The sequence below is a fragment of the Barbatula barbatula genome (assembly GCF_947034865.1).
Source record: "Barbatula barbatula genome assembly, chromosome: 3".
NCBI lineage: Eukaryota > Metazoa > Chordata > Actinopteri > Cypriniformes > Nemacheilidae > Barbatula > Barbatula barbatula.
The window spans coordinates 8,582,857-8,609,362 of record NC_136764.1 but is presented as its reverse complement, the minus strand read 5'-3'; the positions used below and the strand labels follow the sequence as shown (position 1 = coordinate 8,609,362).

At 39.6% G+C, this 26,506-nt stretch overlaps 1 protein-coding gene across 1 annotated transcript; it reads right to left on the bottom strand.

The window, feature by feature from the left end:
* Positions 1–840: 840 nt before the first annotated feature.
* Positions 841–25,329, bottom strand: pax3a (paired box 3a; the record flags this gene model as incomplete). The annotated part of the gene is made up of 10 exons (XM_079453648.1): positions 841–975; positions 1,286–1,300; positions 7,150–7,413; positions 10,737–10,957; positions 11,368–11,533; positions 12,191–12,390; positions 23,177–23,320; positions 23,564–23,693; positions 24,385–24,620; positions 25,245–25,329. The coding sequence occupies 10 exons, from the start codon at positions 25,327–25,329 to the stop codon at positions 841–843; spliced, it is 1,596 nt and encodes a 531-aa protein (XP_079309774.1).
* Positions 25,330–26,506: the final 1,177 nt, after the last annotated feature.

Genomic DNA, 26,506 nt, shown 5'->3' with positions numbered 1-26,506 from the left:
TAGTTATGACCTTCAAACACGACTAAATTCAATCCCAGCTTTCATGTCGGCAACATCTGCAATTAATGCGATTGCGCAATTCCGTCCCTGGTGACGTTTGTGGACGCTCTGGTCCTCTCAACATCACCGTCTGAACTCGCTTCTCGCTGCCACCATCAACCGACGACCCTTTGATTTGCTTCTCTCCAATGAAACCCGGCCAGAGCGAGGCAGGGAGGGAGGAGTGTGCAAATAGCGAGTTGTTCGTCCGTTCCTCCAGATTAGACCGCTTGCACCCTCTCTCTACAATCTGGCTTTCATGAGCTGGCCGGCAGAATGTCGTCAAAATGAAAAGCGTATGTTCTCATTAAAGGCATCCCCCGCCATCCTTGCTAGATGCAATTGACGTTAATTCACAGTACCGATAAAGTCTAAGGTTCCATGCGTCCTGAAGTAAGATCACACGGGGTCAGCGGGAGGTTGAAATTAGACGAGCGCATTTTTCGCCGCGTTCTGTACGGATCAAATCGCATGCGCGGCCGTTCCCCGCTCCGCATCCCTGCTTTCAGCCTTCTGCTTGATTAAATCTAACCTCTCCACATAAAAAAAACGAGCGCACATCGTATTAACTTACTTCCTAATTCTGATTTTGTCAAAACAAATGTAATTACAGGGTCGACTTTGTTAATTTGTAAATTCACCTTGCAATTGCTTGTAACTTTGCCTGCAGGGGTCACTGAGAGAGAATCAGCTGATCTCACTATATAAAAAATGGCCAATAGCAGCACAAAAGGTTTAAATGGTAATAATTCAATCCAATATTTATATTTTTGTTGCACCAAATAGCCAATGTTAAGGGTATTAACATGGTCTTGGGCCTTCTTGCTTAGATGCTGTATTCATCTTCTTTTTCAGTGACTGGGCCTTCCTTGTATTTTTCTCAGGAGAGTCTGTGGGAGCGATGAACTCTTCATACGGATCCTTCTTGGTTTTATCCTGTTGAACAAAACCTTTTAACAGGGTAAGAGCCAGGAAAGAATAGAATAACATGACAAACAGAATGTAGAAGCAGGCATTGTCGTAGGATTGTCTGGTTGTTTTGAGGGTGCCGTTGTCAAGGACAGGACTGTTGTTGTAGCATTTTCTTGGGTCGCATTTTGGTTCTGTTCGATTTCCTTCAGAATGACTTGTCGTCACTTTGTCAGTAGTTCTAGGATTGTTTGGTTCATTGTAGCCCCACCTATAGCCAACCAATTTTCACAAAATTACATTTGTAGCTGTTTACAGATCAAAATGATTCTCTCACCTTGATCTCAGCATGCTGAAAACAAGTTTAGAAGTTGTTCACAAACACACACATATGCTTCACAAACCTCGCTGATTATTTCACAGACTTTCAGGTACTGATGTAAGGTGTAGATAATGAACTGCAGAGCAGCACTGGATCGATTATCCTTGCTGTTCAGAAGTTGTGCATTCGCTCCAAGATGTCAATCATAAATTCGGAATGGAAAAAAAGTTAATGTCCAAAGTTAATTTCTTCAAAATTTGTAGAAAAACTTGACTGTTGGGCCTCAGATCAGTCCAAATGTTAAAGAATCAATCTTGGACCAAACTACCAAACTCTCTGAAAACAGTAACCATTACACATTTCTCCTCAAATGTCATGTCAGGGAATTGGAAGTTTATCCAATGTAGCTGTGAGGTGGTCCCACATGGTTGAATGTGAAAATCCTGCGCATGTATAGTATGAGATATGGCCTGACCAAAGTAAGAGAGAGAGAGAGAGAGAGAGAGAGAGGAAATGAGAGCAAGTTTACACACTTGGAAAGGAACGCTATGTACCCATTTGTTATCTCTCTGCCATGATAGACTTTAGCATTTCTTTTGCGTTGAAGTACCACCACTCTAATGCCAACAATATTGTTTACCGCAAGCACCATTCAGAACTGACTTGAGACTGAGAGAGCATTTTAACTTCCAAATAAATGACTTTCCTTTAACAAGAATTGAATTGAAGTTGCAAACAGTGTGCAGAATTGCAAACTAAATTGTATAGAAATGGATTTAAAATGCAAAGAGATATAAAAAAATCTATGAAAATCAAGAAGTTAAGAAAAACATAACAGTTTGACCAAGTGATGGCTTGACAAAGCCTTGTTTGAAATAGTTACGAAAAATATATTTTAGGAGAAACATCAGAGACTAAGTTGACACTGGAACAGGAAACACTGTGCAGAACGCGATCAAATCTCCTGAGCTATGAAATATCATCCTCTGAGCAATAAAAAATGTCCTCTGGGTTGTTTTTTGAGACATTTATCACCCGTCAAGAACCACTTCTAGAATGGAGGACATTAGCGAAATGTGGCTGAACTGTATCTTGAACCTTTGCATGTTTATGTGAGATCGGTGAGATTCACCTGACTGAATTCCATGTCGTTTGTTAATGCGAGAAACAGTCTCTTGTCTTTCATGTTGTGTCTGTGGTTTTGTAGTTTCTCTCTGCTTTCAGTGTCAGTCTCAAAATGATGTGGGGGAGTAACTCCTGCCCTGTCAGCTATGCTATGATTGTCCGCTGATTTCAAAGAGTGCAAAGGGTCAAAGGTTAAGTTGTCTCCAGTATATGTTATTGTGTCTGACACCAGGCTCCATGCTGGACAAGTGAGAGAGCGAGAAAGAGAGGGAGAGAGAGAGGGGAAAGCAGACAGTTAGTGGCAGTAGCCATCGCCAGATTGTAAAAGTATAAAGTAAATTGAAGAATTTGTTTTTAAATAGCGCTTGAAAAATCACTATAGAAAAATTACTGAATGAATAGTACGTTTTATTACTCAAATCGTTTCAAAGCTGTATAAACGTATAGTATTTTTTCCTATTTAATGCATTAACATCACTTTTGGAGAAAAAGAACAAAATAATATGGAACTGTACCAGCTAATTCTCATATAAATTGTGAGTCTATAACAATGCAAGTTGCTTTATAAATCATATTAATAATAATGAGCTACTCAAGCACTTCTAATGGGGTTCTTGGGGTACTTAAGACAGAAAGAAATAAAAAATAAAAAGATTGTGTGTGAAACATCAGCTATCTCTCTCTCTCTCTCTCTCTCTCTCTCTCTCTCTCTCTCTCTCTCTCTCTCTCTCTCTCTCTCTCTCTCTGTTGTGATTGGTCAGTTTACAGTGTTCTGTTTTAGTCATTAACCCTGTTAAGAGCTCCCTGGATAAATGGACTAAATCAACAAAGAGTGTTTATTAAACTGAGGATATTTGTAAACCCGCTCTTTGAAGCAAAGCTGATAGTAGTTCTTCACTGTGATGCTGATTTGATATCCTACAACCACATTTTATACAACCCGACACAAATAATGCAAATTGTTACTCCTGCAAACAGATAATAAAGGAAACTAAAGTTATGACAGCTCTAAAAAAATACTAAAACACACAAGATTGAATGCATTCATTTATTTTTTTCTTATAAATAGTAAATAGTGCTGCATTTGACACATTATCCATTAACAATTATAAGCAGTCATAAACCAAAAAATGTAAAACAACAAGGTAAAAAATAACTGTTCAAATTCTTAAGATCTGAAGGCAGGTGAGCGTTTGCGGTGCACAGACAGAACACACAAACCTCAAGGTGAAAGAAACATGCTCGCGTCTATCGTAAATGAGCAGACAAATACATTAACGAACACTGGAATCTTTTCTTTCATGGAAAAAATAAGAGTACATAAAGAACGCATGGAGTTTACGAACAGATCAGATTTGTGAGCAAGTGAGATGAGTGTTAATGAGGTATTGAGTATGTATTGCACTTTCTTTGCGTTACTTCTTTGTAGTCCCGTGTTTCTCTATGTTCAGAACAGTACAGTGCTTTCATAGCCTACCACCAGAATGCAAGGCTGCCGACTCGGCCATATGTTTCCGGTGTCACAAATGAACTGAAGGTCAGCTGCATTTTAATATCTTGACTAACTATTTGATCTGACTTCCTTTTGATTCCACCAAATGGAAAATGGTGATCAATGGATGGCAGCTGTCAAATTAAACGTGTTGGCCAATGCACTGCTTCATGTATCTAAAACAATTGTATACTGTGAATGCAGTAAGCTTTAGGGTAGTATATTATATTGGGAGTGAACTGGTAGTAATGGTCTATCTGGACGGACGGTAACACTCATTTGTTCACTCTCTCTATCTCTCTGAAACGACTAAAATACCATTAGACACTAGAGTGCATTCCACACAAGTCTCTCTCTCTCTCTCTCTCTCTCTCTCTCTCTCTCTCGAAAAAGAGAACCTGAGAGCTTTGTGCTGAACATGAAGAGGTTTCACTTATTTAACAATGGAAAAGTCTGAAAGTCTGTCTTTTCTGAGCCCTTATGACCAAAATATAGCCAATCAAAAATGTTACTTGTGTCACTGTCGAGTTGTTGCAATGGAGACTAGCCACTAAAGTGCGTCCGTCACTGGACAGCTGATCACACAGTTTAAGTAACACATTTCCCTGCCATTCAATATGCACAGTCTTTGATTTATTCATTTGTCCTTTTTATTTCCTTTCATTTTTCCCTTTGTCCTTCTCGTGCTCGATGATCTACAAGAAGGAGGTTGTACTTTCGCTGTCTGATACCGTTCACCAAAATGGGGTGGATGGAGGATTTTTCATTAAGCTCCAAATTGTCCACATAAAATCAAACTCGCCCACCACCACATCAGTCCTGGTTCCAAAACCAGCCCGACATGACCCTACACACGATCCCCCTTTTAAAAACAACTTAGTTGCACATTTGGACCCAGCTGTGTGATATAGGTCCGCTGTGGCTTTTCCACCGAGTGAGGAGTGGGCGTTTGAGGACGGACGGTCATTTTGGTCAAACATTCAAGAGGTGAAGGAGAGCTCAAGTGCAGGAGTTTACAGTCAGACCATCCATAGTTCTCATCTTCTCCTTCCTGTCGTTTTGCATTCAATCAATGCTGAGCTTCAGATAATGAAAGGCACCTGAGAGAGAGAAAGAGAGGCAGATATGTAGAGTTTTATAACCAGGAGTTTACATACTCTTACAGACCAAATTACACCAAGAAAAACTAAAAGGAGAACCATTCTTTAAGATAAAGTTTTAAAAATGTATGTAAGTTTAGGAGAATAGTGGCAACTATAAAATATTTAATACAGAGAAACAAATTTTTTTTTTCCAGCGGATTTAAATGTGTCATAATATACCTGTCTTGTCAATAATCTTGATATTAAAAACCATGAATAGCGATATCACTTTAATTCCTCAAATATATAGTAAACTATTCATCACCCATTTAAGTCACAATGTTTACAAACTCTCTCTCTCTGCCTCCCTACATTGTATTTTGAGTGTGATTCATTGACCAAACTAAAATACAAAATTAAAATGAATTTGACCTATAGCATTAAAAAACATCACATGGTGTGATATTATTATTAGGATTTTTGGTCACGATAACCGTGCATTTAAAAAATACATGGTGACCTTCTTGTGCATTGAAAGTGCAATGCACAAGCTTAGAAAAAACATCAAAATCAGAAATATAATCAATGCTTCTATATTCAAATTAATAATATTATCAATTAAACAATGTATAATTGGTTTCAATTTTTCTTTTTATAAATCTTTAAATGGTTAAGGTCAATATAATACAGTTTAACAAAAACAACAAAAGAAAGGTTCGACAATAACTTAAAATTTCTATTACTATTTTGAGTAAATATTTCAGCCACATTTATCTGACAGAAAGGTTGATATTCCTTTGAATGAAACTGCGAAAAGTATGAATATATACCGGCTTTGCCAAAAGAAAAATGACACACAAGACAGCTCTTGAAAAATACAGAGCCAGTGCACGCCAACTCTACTAAAAAGATGACAGTTAAAGGGAAAATGAGAGGGGAAAGACAGAGGAAAACTAAAAGAGCTGTTCTATATTTAATTCGGTATGGATGAGAGTCAATGATCAACAGCCACTACAGATCTGACCCCTGTCTGAAACACATGGTTCTAATATCTGCCTGCCACAGGCCATTCTACTCCTAAACGAGACCCCCACTAACTCCCCCACGGACCCCCAGCTCTGTGCTTATGGGGTGCGGACCCCAGTAAATTAATGATATCAAGATGCAGTCCTGGATTGGGCACTCGCCATTCAGTCCCCCTCCCTCCCCTCCTCTGTCAAACATATTCTGAGATGGCTTCTCCTCTCGTTTCAACCTTCATGTACGCGTGTATCGTGAATGATATCTTTGTTACTCAAGGCTCATTACATGGCTGGCTGATGGATTCCTGGATCTGATGAGCAGGCTCATCTCACAGGGTTGTGAAAGGTCACGAGCTAAGCATCCTAAACCACGGCAGCGTTTACCTGTGGCGGGTCAGACGAATTACAACTACCTGATGATTTCGTTTCAGATGTATAGATGAGATGCAAAGTCCACTGAAAATAATACCCATCAAAACGGAATTAATTTAAAACAGAGACCACAGTCGAAGCAGTGGCCTTTCGGTTGGCCCGGCCTTCTATAAGTTGAGCTGCTCTCAGCTGGTGCTCATGTGGGCCACAAAAGTTCAAGTCTGACTTGTGCAGTATTGGGGTGTAACTAATTTAAAGCGGCAATGCTGCTAACTTAACATCTTTCAGTAGCGTGACAATAACTCAGACATCCCATTAACAGGAAATAGACTTTAGGTAGTGTTGCCTGAACTTTTTTCATTGTCAACAGATAAAGCCATTTGCTAAAGGTTTTGTACAGATTTTTGTAAAGAGAATTTATGTTTTACGATGTGGTTAATGTTTGAATATTATATAGCCTTTAAGAAACAGTATTTTACATATATTTATCAACAGAACTTAACACAATTTATGTTAAAATATTACTATAGGAACATTATGGTGTTATTAAAGGTGTAAATTATTATTATTATTATAATTAAAAACATTTGTAGTTATAAGGCACTACACTATTTCTATGAGTTATTTTTTACTTAATTACTTTGCAATCTTTATTTTTTTATATAAATCATTTCATCGTCCCCACAACCAAAATAAAACATAAAAATTTTTTAAGTATATAGATTTGGCTGGGAAAATAACACACTTCTACACACAAACACATCCACTCTCTCTGTCTGTATTTACCTTGCTCTGCCCGTATTGGCTGTATTGGTAAGATGCCACGTGGTCCACACTATACCCAGGTGAACTGTAGCTGCCTGGGCAGTAGGATTGAGAGCTGGGCAGCGTTGGCATGCTGGGCAGACCTGGCAAAGCCTCCAGTCTCTGGGAGGAGTGGCAGCTGGGAGCCATGCCCGTACTGGGTTCCAAACCGCCCGTCAGGGGAGAGAGAGCAAAATCGCTCTGGGGCTGATGGGGAACTCCACCCGGATTCAATAATCCCATCACCTGAGAGAAGAGAAATAGCATGTGGAAAAGTCATTTGAAAGCCTTGCTAGGTTATAAAAATCATTAATTTCTACGGTGGTTTATACTGGCAATCTGAACACTAGCAACATTACAACCCACTGTGAGTGCAAACCGATTCAACGACCGCTCTCTCAAGATCTCACACAGCGTCTCTGGCCACCCGTATTAAAATCTCAGCAGTGAAAGACAGATGGGTGCAGGGCATGAGTGTGCCATCGGTGTCTGTTAGCTCACATACTCATTTCCCTCCATCTTCTAATCATTAATAGAAACCAGCCCGACCCAGAAAAATCTCCCGCACACCGACGGACCCGCCCACTGGCTCTGTCCGGAGTCAAATCATTCCTCGTCCAATAGGACACATGGTTTCTTTTAACCTGTTAGCCAGTGCAGCCAGAGATGAGGTGGAGTCAGCCAAGAGGGGCCGTATTTCTCCGCCCGGTTTATATTTTCCTAAAAACAATTCTGTGTGTTTGGGAAACGAACATGGCCAGGTGAAAAAAAAAGAAAATAAGAAAAGCTATAGTGAAGAAAAACTTTTCATCAGGATTTGATTCTAAAATCCAATAGAAATAGAGGGGCACAGCATGTAAACGGAGATATCAGATATAAAGAAAGTTTTGCATACTGTCCCCATAAACTACATCCCATCAAACCTCTCGGAAAAAGTAGTTTTTTCCTATTGAAATGAGGTTCATCTATAAAAATGATGACTAGCTTTACATAAAACAGAGTATAGTCCTCATGGTGTGCATGTGTGTGTGAAGGGCCATGAAATTCCTTTCCGGATTCCTGGCAGAGATAAAAGCCCTAACCCCTCTCACACATTTTCAGGTGTTTTTTCCCACCTTGCAGATCGCTCGACATTCACACGCTCTGTAATATAATGTACGACAGCACATGTGCGAGTCACACGGTGATGTGTGATGCTTAACAAATGAAAAGCACATGGAGGTTAAACTCTCTCGTTCACCTCCCGGTGGGGGGCCCGGACTCTGCGACATGTGAGGTGAAAGCTAAAATGTTCTTTCCATCGTGAGACCACAGACAGGAGTTGTTGACAAAAAGCTTCCTCATAAAACATTCACCCAGCCAGCGCCATGCATGTGCGCAGCTGTCCGGCCAAACCTGAGGGATAAGCCAGCCCACGTTCTGCTGAGCTTAAGATACGCTGATACATTTTCTAAATAATGTTTGAACAGAAAAAATATTTTTTAAAAGAGCCATATGTGTGGGATGTTATCTATACTTCTTTTTTTTAATGTTTTTAATGTACATGCATTTGGCAGACATCTATACATTTTATCATCAGTAGGTGTTCCTTGAGATTGGACCTTTTTCGTTGCTGACACAATACTTTACCAACTGAGCCATTTAATTAATATATATTACGGTTGAGCCAAACGTATCGTTGAAAACAAACATAAAAGTAAAATTTTTGTAAAATAATTGCAATTTTTCTTTCCAACAAATTACAAAACAATCTGAGAGGAACATCACACCCTAACGCAGTCAAATCCCGGGCTAATTTTACACCCCAGATAAATACATAATTCAAACAATTAGCCAACAAAGTGTCTCATTTGCATAAATTACACAGCGCATTACAGAGAGTAAATTCTCCCATTCCAATCAATTAAGAGTCTGGAACATCCCATAATTACAATCCCAGACGTTCCACTATCGTCGTGGAGATGAGAATCCCTGCCCTTCAACAACAGAGCGCCACTGACCGACCCCGTCCCAGGTTACGCACACACACACACTAATGGCAATAGCAGATCGAGTGATGGTGCGAGAGTTACCTGACCTCAAAGTCATTCCTGCCAGAGGAATGTTGCCTTAATGACCAAGAATTGGTTGTGATTACAAACCCTGCTGCTGGGGGCATTTCCATTAGACACACTTCAATTAGTGCGTCATGTTAAATAACTTTGCACGCTTTAATTACTGCATGCAGGGCCAAACCCATGCTATTAGAAAGTGGCGAACGGAGAGGAGCTTTCATTTCATAATGATTGTACGTTTAAAATATTCATCAAATCATGAACTAAAAATGAGTTTATGTCTCTAAATGAATAGTTCAAGCCAAAATGACTATTCTCCAATACGTTACTTCACGAGCATCAAAATAGACGTAAAAGTATATTGTGTTGTGTGTTGTGTCCTGTGTGCGGTGTGTTTCTGTTGTTTTCTTATTCATATTTTAGCTTATTCTGCTATATAAAAAACATAAAAGAGCACCAAATAGAGCACCGATAACTTCAAATCGTGATTATTGCATATTAGTACATATTACTACTATCATATCATATCATATATTCAAATGTTTAATATTGATTATTAATATGAATATTTAAGGATATCCAGCTTTGTTAATGACAAAAAGGAGCACCAAATTTAAATATTATTAATATAAATTCTAATCTCATTTATTGCCAGAGAATATTAACTCACTGAAGTAGTTTGGATTACTCTAATAATGGACATAATATGTGCTTTAAGCATCAACATTCTCAGATAGATAACATGATATTACAATAATGCAATTATTAATTTGTGTTTTCCTTAAGAAAGAAAGTGAATTACATCTGGGATAACGTGAGGTTGAACAAAATATGGGAGAATAAATAAGAGTTTGTATTTCACCAGGACTGCTGCTTTGCATCATTTCCCCTCCATTTAAAAAAATCCCATAACCTATAGATCTGTTCTCAATATTGTTCTCTGCCTCGAAACCCCAGGGCACCCTCCGTGTCTGTATCAATCTATCTCGATGTGTCTGTCCTACTCTCTGTCCATCTCTCTTTAATGTTGTTTATCTGTATCATGCAGCGTTCAGGTTCTGCTTTCTCCAGCCAAAGAAGGACGGTACCAGACAGTCATCTTTAACAGCCGGATGCTTTCGGGCACTTAGGAGCTCATTTTCTGCTTGTTAGCCTGTCGTGCGCAGCAGGCGAGCTGACAGATAACAGCTGATGAGTGTGTAATCACAAATAATTGTCTTTCAGTTCTTATTTCCATCATTTCTCCCCCATCACACCTTCTGTATCACATTGGATGGTTCTCCGATCCAGAAAACAAAAATACAAGGTGGGATTGCTCAACCTGCTTTGACTGTCCATTTACAATAAATTTAAAATGCAATTTAATGTTTTGTGTAATAAGAGTTACTTGAACATAAGCCATTCTCGGCCAGAAACCACAACTCATGCTTTCTCTATTGTTGTATGTTGAATGTAGGAAATGATGGCAACTGGTCAATATATAAGGGATAAGTGACGGGAGAGAGGTAGACTAACCTGTGATGGGATGCCGTTGCTGATGGTGGGGTTAACTGGGTTTGCGTGGCCCGCCGCGGTCACGTAGCCATCCGAGTAACCAGAGAAGCCGTGACGTCCTGAGGAGAGGCAGTAGGCCGAACTCCCCTCCTGGACCCCCGGTCCACTGCTAAGCCCGGTTTGATGCACTGAGGTGGGAGGAAGAGGTTGAGGCCGATGCACTGTGCTCGGCTGTTCAGACACTATTGAGAGAAAGAGAGAGAAGAAAAGACACAAAAGAGACAAAATAAATTTGAGATGTGCTTTAAAAAATAGCTAAATTTAGAAAAGTAATTGTACATTGAGGACGTGAGGTCATTTTAAAGGTCCAGTGTGTCATTTTTGGGAGGAGATATTGATAGAAATGCAATATAATATACATAGCTATGTCTTATACATAAGCCTACACAGTGAAGCGTTGTGTTTTTATTACCTTAGAATGAGCTATTTCTATCTACCGCGGGTCCCCTTGTATGTAATTCGCCATGTTCTGTCATTACATTTAAATTTGGTCACATGACTCATCACAGCAAACCTGGTTTGTCGAAAGCTATTTAAATAACTAAAAACCATGTTATAAAAGTTTTTACTGTCGAATTAAGATAGTTCTCACCTTGTGAAATAGATGAAGGAGGATAAGGGCTGTCCGCGAGCTGATACGGCTGCAGACTCGACATCGCAGACGGCGGGAAACCACCAGGAATCAGGTGATTAAATGCCAGGAGCTGATTGGCTCCTGCCTGCTTCCTCCAACGTGCTCTTCTGTTACTAAACCACACCTGCAACACGACATACATTATTGTCACATCCAAAATTTGCAAATAAAAAAAAGACATTTCAATCTCCAAAATATGTACGGATTATAAAAAGCCATCCTTATAAAAGATCAATTTGTCATTGTCTACAATAAAGTGGTCTCTCTGTGGTTTGTCTGCGTGTGTCGGCTTAGTATCTAAACACACACAGACACTCTTTGTGTATTCATTGGCTTGAAGCTAATTTGGTCTGACAGAAATGGAAACATCTGTGTTCATTATAAAAACGATGATATCATGTCACGGGTTCCAGTTTAATTGGGTTAAGAGGACTTAATAATGGACTTCATTAAACGTTTCTGTTTTGGGGTCTTTCTGCATTAAAAAAAGAAATTCTAGGGTAAAAACAAGAGGTCAGACGTGGCACAAAGAGCCCTGTGTGTTTGCCATGTGACTTTAGGGCAGGGGCGCAATGCGGGTAAATTTAACCTCCCGCTACAAACCACATTTACATGCACAGTTATTTCACTGGTAACGTGACTTTTGAGAGAGCGTGTGTGTGGATTTGTTTTTGAACGACACAAGGATTAAAAAGGGCCAGTGTGAACTGTTCTGAGCCGTATTTGAGTACTGGAAACTCAAAACAGATTCAGAGATTAGACAGAGGGTTTGTGTGTTTACCTGCACTCGTGCCTCTGTGAGTTTGGCTCTCTGCGCGAGCTCTTCTCTAGTGTAGATGTCGGGGTAGTGTGTGCGTTCAAAAGCTCTCTCTAGCTCCTCCAGCTGCTCAGCCGTGAAGGTGGTCCGACTGCGTCGCTGCTTTCTCTTCAGTGGCAAACCCGGTTCTGAATCCACATCGGAGCCCTCGTCTGAGTGACTCGCTGTGAGTGAAACACAACATAATCACGTTATTTATAAATCAATACATACTAAACACGGCTTACTGTTTGTTTTAGAAGTCTCTCTAGAAATCACTTCAATTCTAAGCTTTAGAAAGATGAATTCCATGTTTTTGACGTGCAAGGCACTCCAAAATGTTTTTGACTGAAACAAACTTAAATACAGTGCTCAGATTGGGGGGGGGGGGGGGGCTGGGGGGATCCGGGACAACCCCCTATAAGAGGTTAAAGAATAGAGAGGGGTCATCCAAATACTTTGTTTAAATAGGCTAATAAAAATATTATTTATAAATAATTAAGTCTATTACGTCTATTTGTAGGCGACTTGTCAGGTACCTCAAAATGGCGGGGACCCCTTTAAGACATGATTCAATTCAAGCACTGTTTAACTACCACTTCATATCTATGTGCCAGATTCAAATGCACTATAATGAAAAAAGAGAAATCTGCAAGAAAACTGGTTTAAAGAATTTGTTCGATTTTAGCCTTGTGATGTCATCAAAATATTGCACACTGTTATTTAGTTTCCGCTTGATTCAATCTAAAAGACAGTGTCTCTCCCCCATCATTCAGCGTACACACACAAACACACAGACATGCAGTCTCTCATACGCAGGTATTATTTTGGATGTTATTTCAGCTGAAGTAAGGCAGGGCGAGAGGTTCTTTCATAGCTAATTCAGCAGAAGAGAATGTTAGTGTGCGTGGAGGAAAGCTCAGGGAATCTGTACCCAGAGGAGGGGGGACCCTATCAAATGATTAGCCTCCTCAAACTAGCGTGACAGTCTGCTATTGTCCAGTAATACGCTTCGAAAGGCCCCGTCCAGAACTCGCCAACGCCACATCTGCTTCGTCTGACGCTAGCCATCTCCTTTCTCCTATTCACTCGTATTAACCCCCATATGCTTTAGAACACAAAACGCAAAAAAAGACGCCCAGACGTCGTCCCACCAAAATGTTGCCGCGGAGCGCAATATGAAATATCGAGTTTGAAGCCTCGATTTACTGATACTGTTTGCTCTTTTTATGCACTACAGAGGAAATTATATTTTGAGAAATGTCTCTGTGGTTTTGTGTTCATATAAAGGAAGTCAACGGAGGCCAATGTTGTTTGGTTACCAACGTTCTTCAAATCTCGTCTTTTGAGTTCTGCAGAAGAAAGAAAGCCATGCTGGTCTATAATGACATGAGCATGAGTAAATGATGACAACATTTTCCTTTTGGGTTGAACTGTCCCTTTAAGTACAACAAAATAATCCATAAGGGGGCTAGTTCCACAAACTGTTTACATACAATCTGGAAATGTTCTTACTGAATTTGTATTTTAGTCTTATGAAAAATATTGCAGCTGCCAACCACAGATTGCTAGATTTCGTGGACAAAACACTTATGCATTTGGACACAGAAATGCAGGTGTATGTATCTTTGAGCAAAGAAGCAAATGAGAGAAAAGACAGTGCCAGCTTTAAAGGTTAAATTAAAACAGTCACGCAAAGCAGACAATTTTGTATTCACTGGGGCCGCCCGAATCCTGGAGCCACACAGGAAAGGCTTCTGCCCGCTGCCAACGTGCATCACTCCAGGCATCTCACAGGACTTGGAAAGAATAGAGAAAGACAAGGCTGTCCTTTTCCACTTATCCACTCTCAAGCATGACAGAGACGTCTCTTTACATGCTATTTTCCCCAAAAGTCTGAGCTATTTTCAGCAGACAGCGGCTGTAATAATCAGCTTTGAGGAAATGAAGTCAAAAGTTCTTGTTTCATCTCTACTATCCAAACCTTTCTAGACTTAAATCTGGCAAACAAATCAGAAATAGTGAACACAAAAAAGACATTCATCCAAGAAAGAAAACAATATGTCTATATGTGTGTAAGGTTCTTTAAGCAACATCACATTACCAAGTTGCAAGCAAAAAGGTTTTTTCTTCATCTTTAAGTTTCAAAGTTGATTTTATTAGTTAGCACAGCAAAAAAAAGTCTGATGCTACAAACCGCAATCTCTAAATTACACTGTTGCATTTGGCATTCTCTCTCTGTCTCTCTCTCTCTCTCTCTCTCTCTCTCTCGGGGAGTTATTTGGCCTGATCTTTTGTTGGCCTGTTTAGTGGGAATGGTGACTGAGCTCTTTGGAGTCTGATTTCCACGCTCCATCTGTATGTTCCATGAGCTCGGTCCGGGCAGCATTGAAGCCCCTGTCACCTGCCTGGCAGGGGGCGGGGGGAGGGAGGTGGGCACAATGAGGGCTGGACGCAGGGCAATGGGGGCTCCGCAGGGGAACAGCGGGGGGCCGCCCCCAAACCCTTTCCTTCTCCATGGCCAGGGGGTTACAGAGGTGGAGGGGGGTGAAGGTGGGGGGACCATACAGAAGAGGGGGGGCATCGCTCAATGGCACCTGGGGGACCACTTTGGTGACTAAAGTGGGGTGTGGGAATACTGATTCTACTTTAAGATGAACTCTCGTCCATCATGTCCATTTAGAGCACTGACGTACGCTAAACAGGCAACTTTCGCAAATATATCATTTATTAATCGCTTGTTTTTCTTAACTTCATGACTGATGAAGCAATGACATGAAGGTTAAAGATCCATGGTTTTCATTTCAACAAATGTCCTCTCGCCCGATTGGAGAAATGGACCTAACATCATAAAGCAAATCCACCCTGCAACCTTAGATAGCCACAGATAATTCCGTTGGATAAAAGCATCTGCTAAATGATCCTAAAATTTTAAACATATAAAACTAAATTTGCTTGAATTTTTATTCCATCTTATTTCATTTATACATAAGAAAAATATTTTGCAACTAAAACAATGAAACCAGATGCTTTTCTTACATTTTGATAAAGAAATTGAATTCTGCTATAAGATGCAAATCCTTTTTCACTTTACAAATGCCTTAAAAGGCTTTGCCAAGGATGGCAGAGAAGTTCTGTAACGTAATTTCTAGAAGAAATGTCCCACCAACGTATGATCTGGTATCAAAAACTGGAGAAAAATCTGGAGACAGTGACAAACCCAAAGCATTCAGAGAGATGTTGTCCATCACAACTTCAGCAGGACAGGAATCTCACACTGTGTCCGCTTCCTAAAGCATACCTGACTTCAATATACCACCGACAGCTCCCACATCTATCTCCACTCCTCCACTCTGCATCTCTATGTCTTTTACCATCAAAATATTCATTGAAACAAAAACAAAAAATACTTCCCTAATAAAACAGTAAAGACATTACCCAAATTAATTGAATGATATAAGCCCATGAACATGAATATAAACATGAATGTGAATGTCTAAAAAATGATACGATTTGAATACTTTGTCTTCATGAAATCTTAAACATTGTCAAATTCAATTAGATTATTTTAGTATGATTTAAATTTAAGAGATTTTTACAATTTGGGAATTTAATTCAATTATTAAGAAATGTAATAATACATTGAGAATTATAATAATAATTTAAATAATGTTGCGATTAACGAAACCATTTTTTGATTGTTGAATATTGCATTGCAATGCACAACAATAGTATTGTTAATTTGTAAGTTTGTACTGTAGTTATGCGTCATAACATTTTTTTTTAGTGCCTGGGTAAAATTATAGCAATAATTTGGTGGACATTAGTCTGCACAGCAAACCATGTCTCAGGATTCATATTCCATTCACACACACAAACCCCACAAACCTGCAGTCCCAAATTGAGAGAGAAAGAGAATGAGAGAGAGAGAGAGAGAGAGAGAGAGAGAGAGAGAGAGGGCGATAGAGAGATGATCACTCTGCTGAAGGAACTTAAAGGGAATGTGCTGAATTCTAGCGTTAATCAAAAGCAAACATGAGAAGGTGGAAAAACAGAAGGCAAAATGACGCGAAAAAAAAGTCTGCAGAGAAATCGATCCAAAGCATGTTTGCTGACTTTAAGAATCTAAGAATTTGTTTAATTTAGAAATCAAGAAAGAAAACTGTTCCAATTCAACCACATTTCCAGACATTTTATCCTAAGGAAACGTGAGATTACTTCCATCTAAAACGTTTTTTTTTATCTAAATGCTCTCAAAGAAACAACTGAAACTTCTTATATTTTACTTTTCTACACCAAAGTCAGAAAACACCTGGTAAGTTCAGGCGCTTGGGTACTGACACAAACTTTGGCAAGCTTTGAGAAACAAAGACGCAGCCAAACGCAACAAAACACAGATAGATAAAGTGAGAGTAAACGCAGAGGGATGCTGGAGCGAGAGAGCCCCGGTCCACACACGACCATCTGGGCAGTTTATAGCTCCTGGTAGGGAAGACTCTTCTCCTCCTCGGGGGCTGTTAAATGGTCGGGTAATTGAGCTCATGACATGTGTTCCCCAAACAAAACAAAGGAGAGAAGAGACAAATGAAGCATTTATTTGCGGAGTGGAGGAGTGCTGGCCCTTTCAGTCCTCGCCCCGGCCAGCCACTGGTGAGTGAATTAAGGAGTATATAGAATCCCGGCAGATGCAGCGAGAAGAATGGTTAACGGAACGATGGCGACTCCATCTGGGGTTGGCATTTTGTTAAGAGGGAGGAGCGGGGAGTCACTCAACTCGCTAAAGAGCCACGACCCCAGCAGCTGCCCCGAGAGAAAGAGAGAACGAGAGGTACGAGGAAAAAGAGAGAGACCAAGCGAGAGACAAAACATATTTGCGTTTTGTACGTTCTGACCAAAACATGATGTAGCTTAAATTGCTTTGGACAAAAGCGTCTGCCAAATGCGTATCATATAAGTGAATTCATGGCATCACTCAACCAACGCATCTACTGTACAATTTCGGGCCAAATCATCATTATTTCAAGTTGACCCCGGAAAGGAAAACCTTAACATCATTAAAATTACACAAGGTATACAAATATCATACAGCATCAGGGTACCGTGGCATTACCATCTGATACGGTCACTTACAAGAAGACGCAATCTGTTGTTCTGTGCATTAGAAAGCTATACGTTAAGATCTGTCATTGGAAAGGGACACGGGGACCATAAAGGAGGGATGCTGGGGCATTATGGGTTCCCAGCATGCATTGCTTATGATGTCGGAACGGAAAAGAGGTGCATATTGCAGCATGGAAACACTCCCAACAACAGGACAAAGCCAAAACTCAGCACCCACGCAGCGATCGCACCACAGGAACACACACCACATGCTCTTAAATAGAAGAGCGTGCATTATATTGACATTATATTATATTTATGATCTTGGCAGACGATCTCCTACCAAAAATTCTAAGAGGAACATGCAAACATTGAGAAAGTACAGGTTAGGTAGATCACATACTACACATACAACAAGTGACATATAAAGTGTAGATTATGACCTTAGATCACTTGAGAAATTTACTTTTTTATAATCATACGTGACCATGGATGATTTAACACACTTCCTGTTAAACAAAAATTCACGAAATGGATGTTAGAAAATTAAAAATGCGAGCTTTAAAATATATGTTTTGTTTCAATGTGTTTTTTCAAAACTAGTCTTCAAAGCTTATTTTTTAGCTAAAAGATCAATTTAAGGCAGTAAAACTTTGCTACTCATTTCCTGTAGCAAATCAGATTGCAAGTTCCTGATTTTCATAAGTAAATGCTTCATAACATGACCATTTACAAACATATTGCCTTTGTCTTCTTCGTTTTGCATTTATTGACCGTCATAGAGACCCCGTTACCTGTCAAACTGAACAAACAAATTATTTTAACCCGCACTTCCAACAGAGCGAGAGTTTGCACAGTCAATGACCCAGGACTCCCCCTTGACCCTGCCCAGAACAGCTCACCCTTCTTGGGGTACGAAAGAGGGCTGACAACCCTGACTCTCTCTTTCGAATAAAATAAGACCAAATAACCAAACTTTAGAGTTTTGAAAAATAGTATAGCTTTGGTTCATTATCTTTTGCAGAACACAAAAGAAGATATTATGAAGAATGCTGAAATCAGACTTCCGTTGTTGGACAAAAAACATTCCAAAAAACTAAAAGACATTCTTAAAGGCTTTAAAAGGGGGAATTTTTTTTATTTATGACTGAACTATCCCTTTAAATCTCCCCCTCAAACCCAGTGCACAAGCTACATACAGGCAACAGTTGGAGTATGTTAAAAAGTTCCAGTCGCTGATGCCAGCAGTCTTTTGTAAACTCTCCAAAACTGAACCTAAATTATTTTTGTCTGAAAACAAATCAGAAATTGCATATTAGAGCTGGAAAGGAAGATTTCTGCCGTACGTGAAAGTTCTGCATGTGTAGCTTGGATGAAGTCGAAATCACGAGCTAACAATGATCTATTGTAGAAGTTGGAGTCACCAAAACAACAGGACAACATTCACAGCACATTTCGACATTTTTCTGCTATAATTTCTTACAGATTCACATTACGTGACTCTCTCTCTCTGGAATCATTTGGCAGTTGAGAAGTGAAGTTCTTCAAGTTAAGTGATTGACAACACTGTCTAGCTTTTCTCAATTAACTGCCTCATTGTGCGGCTTTATGGCAAGGCCCCTGAAACCCTCGACCTTTCCTTTCCCCTCCTTTTCATACCTCCTTTGCCAGTGTTTCACTCCCTCAAACACTTCCAAGAAAACAGAGCACTCTATTCTGTGAGGAGCCCCTATTCTCATTGACCTTCTATTGCTCACTTTTTCTTTGAGACACTTCAAACCGTCTTTCAGAGGAGAGGACTGGAAGAGGAGTCCATCAGTTGGCAGGGGCCGGACCGGGTTCGACCCCGTACCCCCGACTTCAAAGATGGTTTGCATTCATTAATTGTTCTTTGAATTAATATTTGAGGATCACAATGCTGGTGCCAGCGTGGAAAGCAGAGCTAATGAAGCATACAGGCGGCATTCATTTGGAGATAAGCTTGGTGTGACCGTGTGCGTGCATGTTGTTCTGTTCCAAACAGAATGACGAATCACGCTGAAACGATTTCCGATCATACATTTCCCTATGTGCAAATGCAAAAAATGCTGCACATAGCCAAAAAAGCAAAACAGGACGTTTGGTTTAATAGTAAGTATAAATGTTTAATTAGTCTGAAGATGTGTAACACAGAAAAACTGAAAGCGTCGGAAGCACAAAGATTGTTCGTTCTGATGAACAGAGGGCGGATGACTACTCATCTCAAATCCCGCAGGGCCCTGGAATCACGACTGAGAACAATTCCAGCAGGGAGAGAAGGGCCCTTGTTTATTGATCAGAGAGATGTCATTCTCCAGCACACAAAAACATCAAATAAGCATTTACAAATCAAACTAAATATAGCCACAATCGCCTCTTTGTGGTGTAATTTTGGATGAATATTTTAGACAGTTCAGTGGTTATACGAAAAAAACAAGTAAATAAAAGGCACCAAAATATCCGTTTAAGCTCATGTCACGCAAATGTATATTCCTGCTCATCCGCTCTTTTTTTCTCTTCGCACCCCCCTTTTCTATTGAGTATCCATCCAGTCAGCAAAGCAGGCAAAAGCCCTATTTTATTTACACAAACAAAGTCTTCCTTGCTCTCTTGGACAAAGGCAGCTGATTCTTTCATGCGTTGTCATTGCTTGATTCTCTCTGTCCTCCTGGCTATTGGCCTGCTGGGATACAATGAGGCCAGGAGAAAAGCAGCAGATTGTTGGAATGCTGCTCAATGAAACTAATTATTACATGTTGACTGCGTTCACCATGGCACGTCTCAAAGCACTAAGCTTATTCAATTGGCCTCAACGGGACTCCCTTTCAAAAAAACTTGATCCCTTTGACTGTTTGTATTTCTGAGTTTTCTTTTTCGCCTGCCGTGAATGAGAGTCTGTGAGAGAGGGGCCGTGGCTCTTTGATGACTTTAGTTACTTTTAATTAGCTAAATGAGGCTCGAGGATTGTCAGTTTTTCCAAAGTTAATAGTATAGGGAAAAGGAGGGGAGCCTGGCTTTAATCGATTCGCTCATCTCGGACGGATGGACCGAAAGGTGCGCTGGTTGCTGGAACTTCAGCCATTCTTTCAAAACGAGTTTAGGTTTTCAATGCATCAATTCGATTATCACGAGCAGTGTTTTATCAATCATGCTATAGCCAAAATTTTCTAATTGATTCTATTTTAAAAAAAACATACTATTTTATAGGTAACCACTTCTAAAAAAATATCTGTAATCAAAAATAAACAAAATAAATAAAAAACGAAATCAAAGATTTCACTTTCCTAGTGTCCATAAAACAGCTTCGAGCACCCTCAAATTTTTAAAAGCAACTTTTAAGGTGTATTCCAAGTGATCCAGCATTAGCAAGCAATAGTCCTCTACACTGCCTTTTCCCAGACAAATAAATCTGAAGGAGTCCTCGCTTTGATCTCAAGCCTTTAAGGGGCCCAACAATAGGTTTTGAGGGAGCAGGGGCCCGGAGCCAACACACCCCTCTTACCCGACAACTATAGACTCAGCAAACACGTACTTAATCAATATTTGGCTAGAGAACACCCTCTTAATTCTGAAAACACCCTTTTGAGATTTTAACGGAGCAACAAAAAGGAAAAAACAACAACTCCCACAAGCAGGGAGGAGAGAGTGAAATACAGCCAGTGCGGAATCAACCCACAGCAAACAAACGGAAGAGAGAGATTGAATGGAGAGAGAAGTTTACAGTGTGTCAATGGAGATCAGGACTCATTGAGTTTTATGATGTAGACACATCTACATGTGAATAAAAGCCAGAGGTGATTGATCCTTCTAGGAAAACAAAAACATTAACCCTGCTTTGAAAAGACTGTTTTCCTTTCTGCTTTCTCTCTGTCATTCACTGTTTTGTTCTTTTTCAATGCTGATATAGACACTAGAGTAACTTTGCTCTAGCTGATTTTCCTCAACCTGGACTTGTGACAAAGAAAGCATCTTGTTGTTAAAGTCTTATCTTAATCGTCTGACTTTTTAGCCCCAGAAAGTTGCATGGAATGCATTTCTGCTGAGTCCACGTGCCAGAGCAAGGCTGCGCGTTTCCAAAGTTCATATCAAACTATCTGCAAACAAAAACATATCGACAGTCGTTTGTTAAACTAATTACCAACTGATCTGTATTCGTGATGGCGGTGCGGGAAAGGGAACGAAAAGGGCAGTGAGAAATGAATGCGCGCCCCGGGCAGAGAGGAAGGGGGCGGGTTTTTGTCCTGAGATGAAAGTGGGGACGAATAAAGGGCTCGATTTAATCTACTAGAAAAGGTTTTCATTGCAGTGACTGAGTATAATGTGAGCCAATTGTAGCGCGGCCCATGACGCGGGGCAAACCGAGCGGGCAGAGTGCAGCGCGTATCCAGAGCGCATTCTCTCCACTTGACATCTAGAACAAACTTTCAGGCTGTTGGGGGTTAGAAGAACGCGCTGCCTGTATCAATTTCCAAGTTATTATATACAACTCCCTTTTCCAACATGCCTGAAGGCTATCTGCTGCGTTGATGTTAAAGCTCGTAGTGATATTTTGACACCCTGTTTTGAGTGTTTCCAATTTAATTTCGTTAGTGAAATTCATTATTAAATGCTTTATTTTCATGCGGCGACGCTTATGTTTCATTAAACAGCTTTGGACGCGAAACTCATTGTGGGCAATATACAGGTATAGAATATATAGATATAGAATTGTCGTAATTTGCGGTTGATTGTTTTATGGAGTTTTAAAATTAGAAATCTCTAATGGCATCATTTATCAACAGTAAACAAAAGGAAATCCGAATAATTCATTCATAAACACTCATGTTCACAACAATCGACAAGTTGCTCATAACAATTTTCTACTTTAAGCACCCAATACTGAAATATTGTAAACGCCTATCTGAACGTTTTATTTTGTTGGTGAAAGTTAAAAAATTCCAAGAAATGATCTAGGTAAATGGTCACTTTATTCAGGTCTAGAAGTCTATAAAACACTTCTGAGCCGGGACTACGGTCATTCCTGAATAATTCATCTCTCATTGCCCGTCCATAATGTCCGCTCTGCGTCTTTTGTTGGAACGTTTTTTCTTCCTTTCTTTCCAAATTTTGAAAAGCTTGGAGTCTTTTGTCAGGACCAAGCCACTGCTAGGCCGAGCTTTGTCCTGGGGAAACTGAAGCGTGAGTCTCATGGACTCTTTCGCTTTTGTTTCCCAAGTTCATCCTCAAGTGTCCGATTGTGCACTGCAGGAGCGTCTTTAAGCGAACGCTATTCTTGGACAAATGTTTGATTTACTGATTCGGCCAGTTACACTCCGGGAACGTCTCGTTTTAAAAGGTTAATCTGTATTGGTGCTGAATTCCAATAAGATAAAAAAGCAATGAACGAAGAAAGTATTATTATGTATAATAATAATAATAAAATTACTGATAATAATAATAATAAAAATAGCCTACTAATAGCAATACTACTATTACTGCTGCGACTACTTCCACTAATAATAATAATCATCCTAATTTTAAATGTAAATTCAACCTAAAACTTTGGATGCCACTTTAAATCGCAGTAAACGTGTCTATGCCATTGAAATACGTAGCATTTTAAATATAGCATATATTTATGACGTATTTTGTCCTAAAAAGACGAATAGATATGTCTTACTTATTTTACCATTAAAACAGTAGAATAGGACTATTTAATTTGACTATTTTTCAAACTTGTTTGCATGAATTTTACGAAGATGAAAACGAGAAAATGAATGAACTTATTAACACACAGGCCAAAAAAAAGCGCCAAAAATACCAATAGGGCTACAAGTTTTGCTCATCGCGTGCAGAAATAAAGTTAACACTCACATCTGTCGCCGAGAATGCCGTCGATGCTGTGTTTGGTTCTTCTTTCGTTTTCCTCGATCTCCCTTTTTTCAACATCATCATCATCCTCATCCTCATCTCCGTTTCCGCCAAATTTACAGCGCAGCATGCGGCTGATGGAACTTACTGCGAGGAAAATATTAAACCCTTTATAAAATGATACAAGCCTTGTCAGGGCAACCACAAGCATTGCTTGAATATTATTTTAACGCTTGAAATAAGCCACGATGGGGCGTAAATGTGCATCCACCAGCTTTGGAAAACACGTCATCTGTTTTCCCTAAGCAACAGGTGTGGGCAGTAATATCTTAGCATGCAACTTATAAAGCAGATAGATTCACAGAAAAAAATCCATATTTTATTGAGTACCTGAAGGCACGTTGTTTCGGTCGCAGATTCCATCTTTCAGAAGTTTATCCCGAATCTCCCAGCTGAACATCCCTGGATTTACTCTCTTGTATTCTTCGATTTTCTTGTCCACATCGGGAGTTGTGCTCTGCTATCAAAACCATTTTAACTTATTAATATAATATGTTTCATCTCAGATTATTTTCTACATAGTAATGAAGTTTACAGAATTTTCCTCAAAAGATATATTTATTTTTTTATATATTTTTAATGCTTTGTACAATTAAATGTATGCTGTCGTTGCATATTGGAATAGAACATAATATACATAACATCGATCTGTTGTTGATGAATCTATAAAAAGTCCTTCTAATAAAACAACAGTAAATATCCACTGCTATTGAAAGTGCCCCAAATACAATCAAAAGCAGTTTTACACCTGATGATATAAAAGAAAGTTTTACAATTTCACCATAACTTTTTATTCTTTAATTATTTAGGGAATAATATATGCACTGTTTTGAGGCCCTTAAATGAATACGATGAACCTATAATGTAACACCAAGTAGGTCTGCAATAATCGGCAATTTCGAGACAACTTAAAAATTCTGTTGTCCAAATAGTTGCTTGCAAAGAAATAATTTCCTGAATTTAAGGTACTGCGCAGAACCTTTATAATACTTTAAAAACGTGCACCATCCAGTCTGTCTTTTAATGTACACAATGCTAAAATTGTGGTCGTAAACTATGACCGTTTCTCATATGACTGGTGTGAACTTTTCTAAATACAATTATTAATACACAGAGTAGGCTATTATAAAATGGCCTCTACGATGTCCTACCTTGGGTTTGCTTCCACCGATAGCACCGGGCCGAATGGATCCGGTCTCCTGGTACCTGCATAAAATTTTGGACACGCATCCGTGGGAGACGCGCAGTTGTCGGGAGATGACGCACGGCCGTATTCCGTGATGGGCCATCTCTACTATCTTATGGCGGATGTGATTGGGCAGAGGGCGTCCGTTTATGAAGACTCCACCGAGCTGGTTCACGCGGCCCTGACCTAACGGCGTGGAGACTGCGGCAATGAGAGGCAAAAGGTTATATCACTGAATGACACTTTGTCAGACTGTCTAAAACGAATTCATAACGCTAAAAGTGCATATAAAAAAGTTCACATAAAATGATAAACGTAAGACAGGTGATCTAACATCAATAGAACATAAACAACAACAAACCACTACAGCTATATTACAAGTATTAATCGTGAACCCTAATTATCTTTATTATGATGATAAATATGAATACATTCTATTTCTGTTAGGTAGGTTAATAATAATATGTCAAACTGTGATTATAAATTATTAGTGATTATAGGCTAATTTACAATCCTGTAACACATGTTTTAATAATAAAGTTTTCAGAATGAACCAAATGAAAAAACCCGAAAGTGTTTTATATGTTTTAAAAAGTATCCATTATTATCAAATATAATAGCCTAACATAAGCGTGTTTAATAAGTTCAACTACATGCTATTTTGGGACTAAAATTATTTATTTAAATGTTTCAAATAACTTTAACAAAGCCATTTGTTTCCTTTTTAAAAAAGAAGAAACAAATAAATCGGTTTAAGGGACAAATCGTAAAACTTTTGACACTTGCAAGTTCAGGCTGTGTTAACCAGAGATGCTAACGTCTTACCCTCCAAGGAATAGCCTCCTCTCGGGTAGTTCTGGGGTGGCGTGGGGCGCATCATCCTGGAAATGCCACCCGCAAATGCGGTCATATCTCCGTTATTTCTGCTAGAAAGGTAGAAAGGATGCGACGGGTCCTTGCTGGAAAAGTGGAGTTATCCAAAGTCGACGCGCTTGTGATCAAGTGTCAGCGAGTTGTTGAACTATCACCGCTTTAGCGGAGATGATGCGATACCGCGTAAAGTCAACTTCAAAAGTCAAAACGTCGCCGCCACTCTTCTGAAGTTAATCACAGATGTCCAGGTTTGAGGTCGCTGTTTGTTTCTCAAAGCAGTTTTGGAAATAAATCTCTGAGATGCGTTCCGCTGTTGTTGACACACTTGTTGTTGTGAATTGAAACGGCGATCAGTGGTGAAACATTTTATGAGTTGTAGAGTTGTTGGATCCTTCTGACCAACGAGGACTGTGATTGGTCCGGGAGGGAGGGACTTAAGTTCTGGGACCACTTGCCGATTGGTTCAGATTCTGAAACTTTCTTCTGCCATGACCTCGGGAGTTCAAGGCGATGTCTGATAACATGCTCAAGAATAAACCGGCGCAAGTAGCAACACATAATTCAAGAAACGCGTTATTTTCATTAAAATAGAGAATATTTGATTTCAGCTAAATTAGAGTTTGGTTCAATGCAATGACTCAGACCTGGGTTGAGAGTTTACCTGTTTTACCTTCTGTTTACCAACGAACTCTTTTCCTGGTCAATATTACTATTAGACGTATTAGAAGTGTATGTTAGCCGTAACTTTATATAAACCCCAAAAACTGCAAAACGCAGAGGTATTTATTGTATGCACGCAGACAGTATAGTCACTACAGAATGAAAGCAGCAGCTCGCGGGGGTCTCAGCAGGGTATGACGCCGAGAGTGCTGTAAAAGCTGTCTGTAGTGAGGAATACAATTGCGAAGAACCGTTATTTATAACGCAGAGACATTCAATATAGTCATCCCACTCATTCTCTTGCATTGCAGCGGAATTCTCTCCCTCTCTCACTCACAGCATCTTACATTCACACGCCCCTCCTCTGTTCCCTGAAGTTACTGAAGTTCCTTTTCTTTACGGGAGCTCATTGAGAACCTCACGTCAGTCAAATGGCCCCCTTCATTCAGTGAGTGAGAGACCCCTGATCAATCAGGAATCACACTTTCAACTGAGCGATTCGCCTTAAAAAAAATTGCACATAAAAATAGGTTCATATTTGTTGTTTGCTTTAT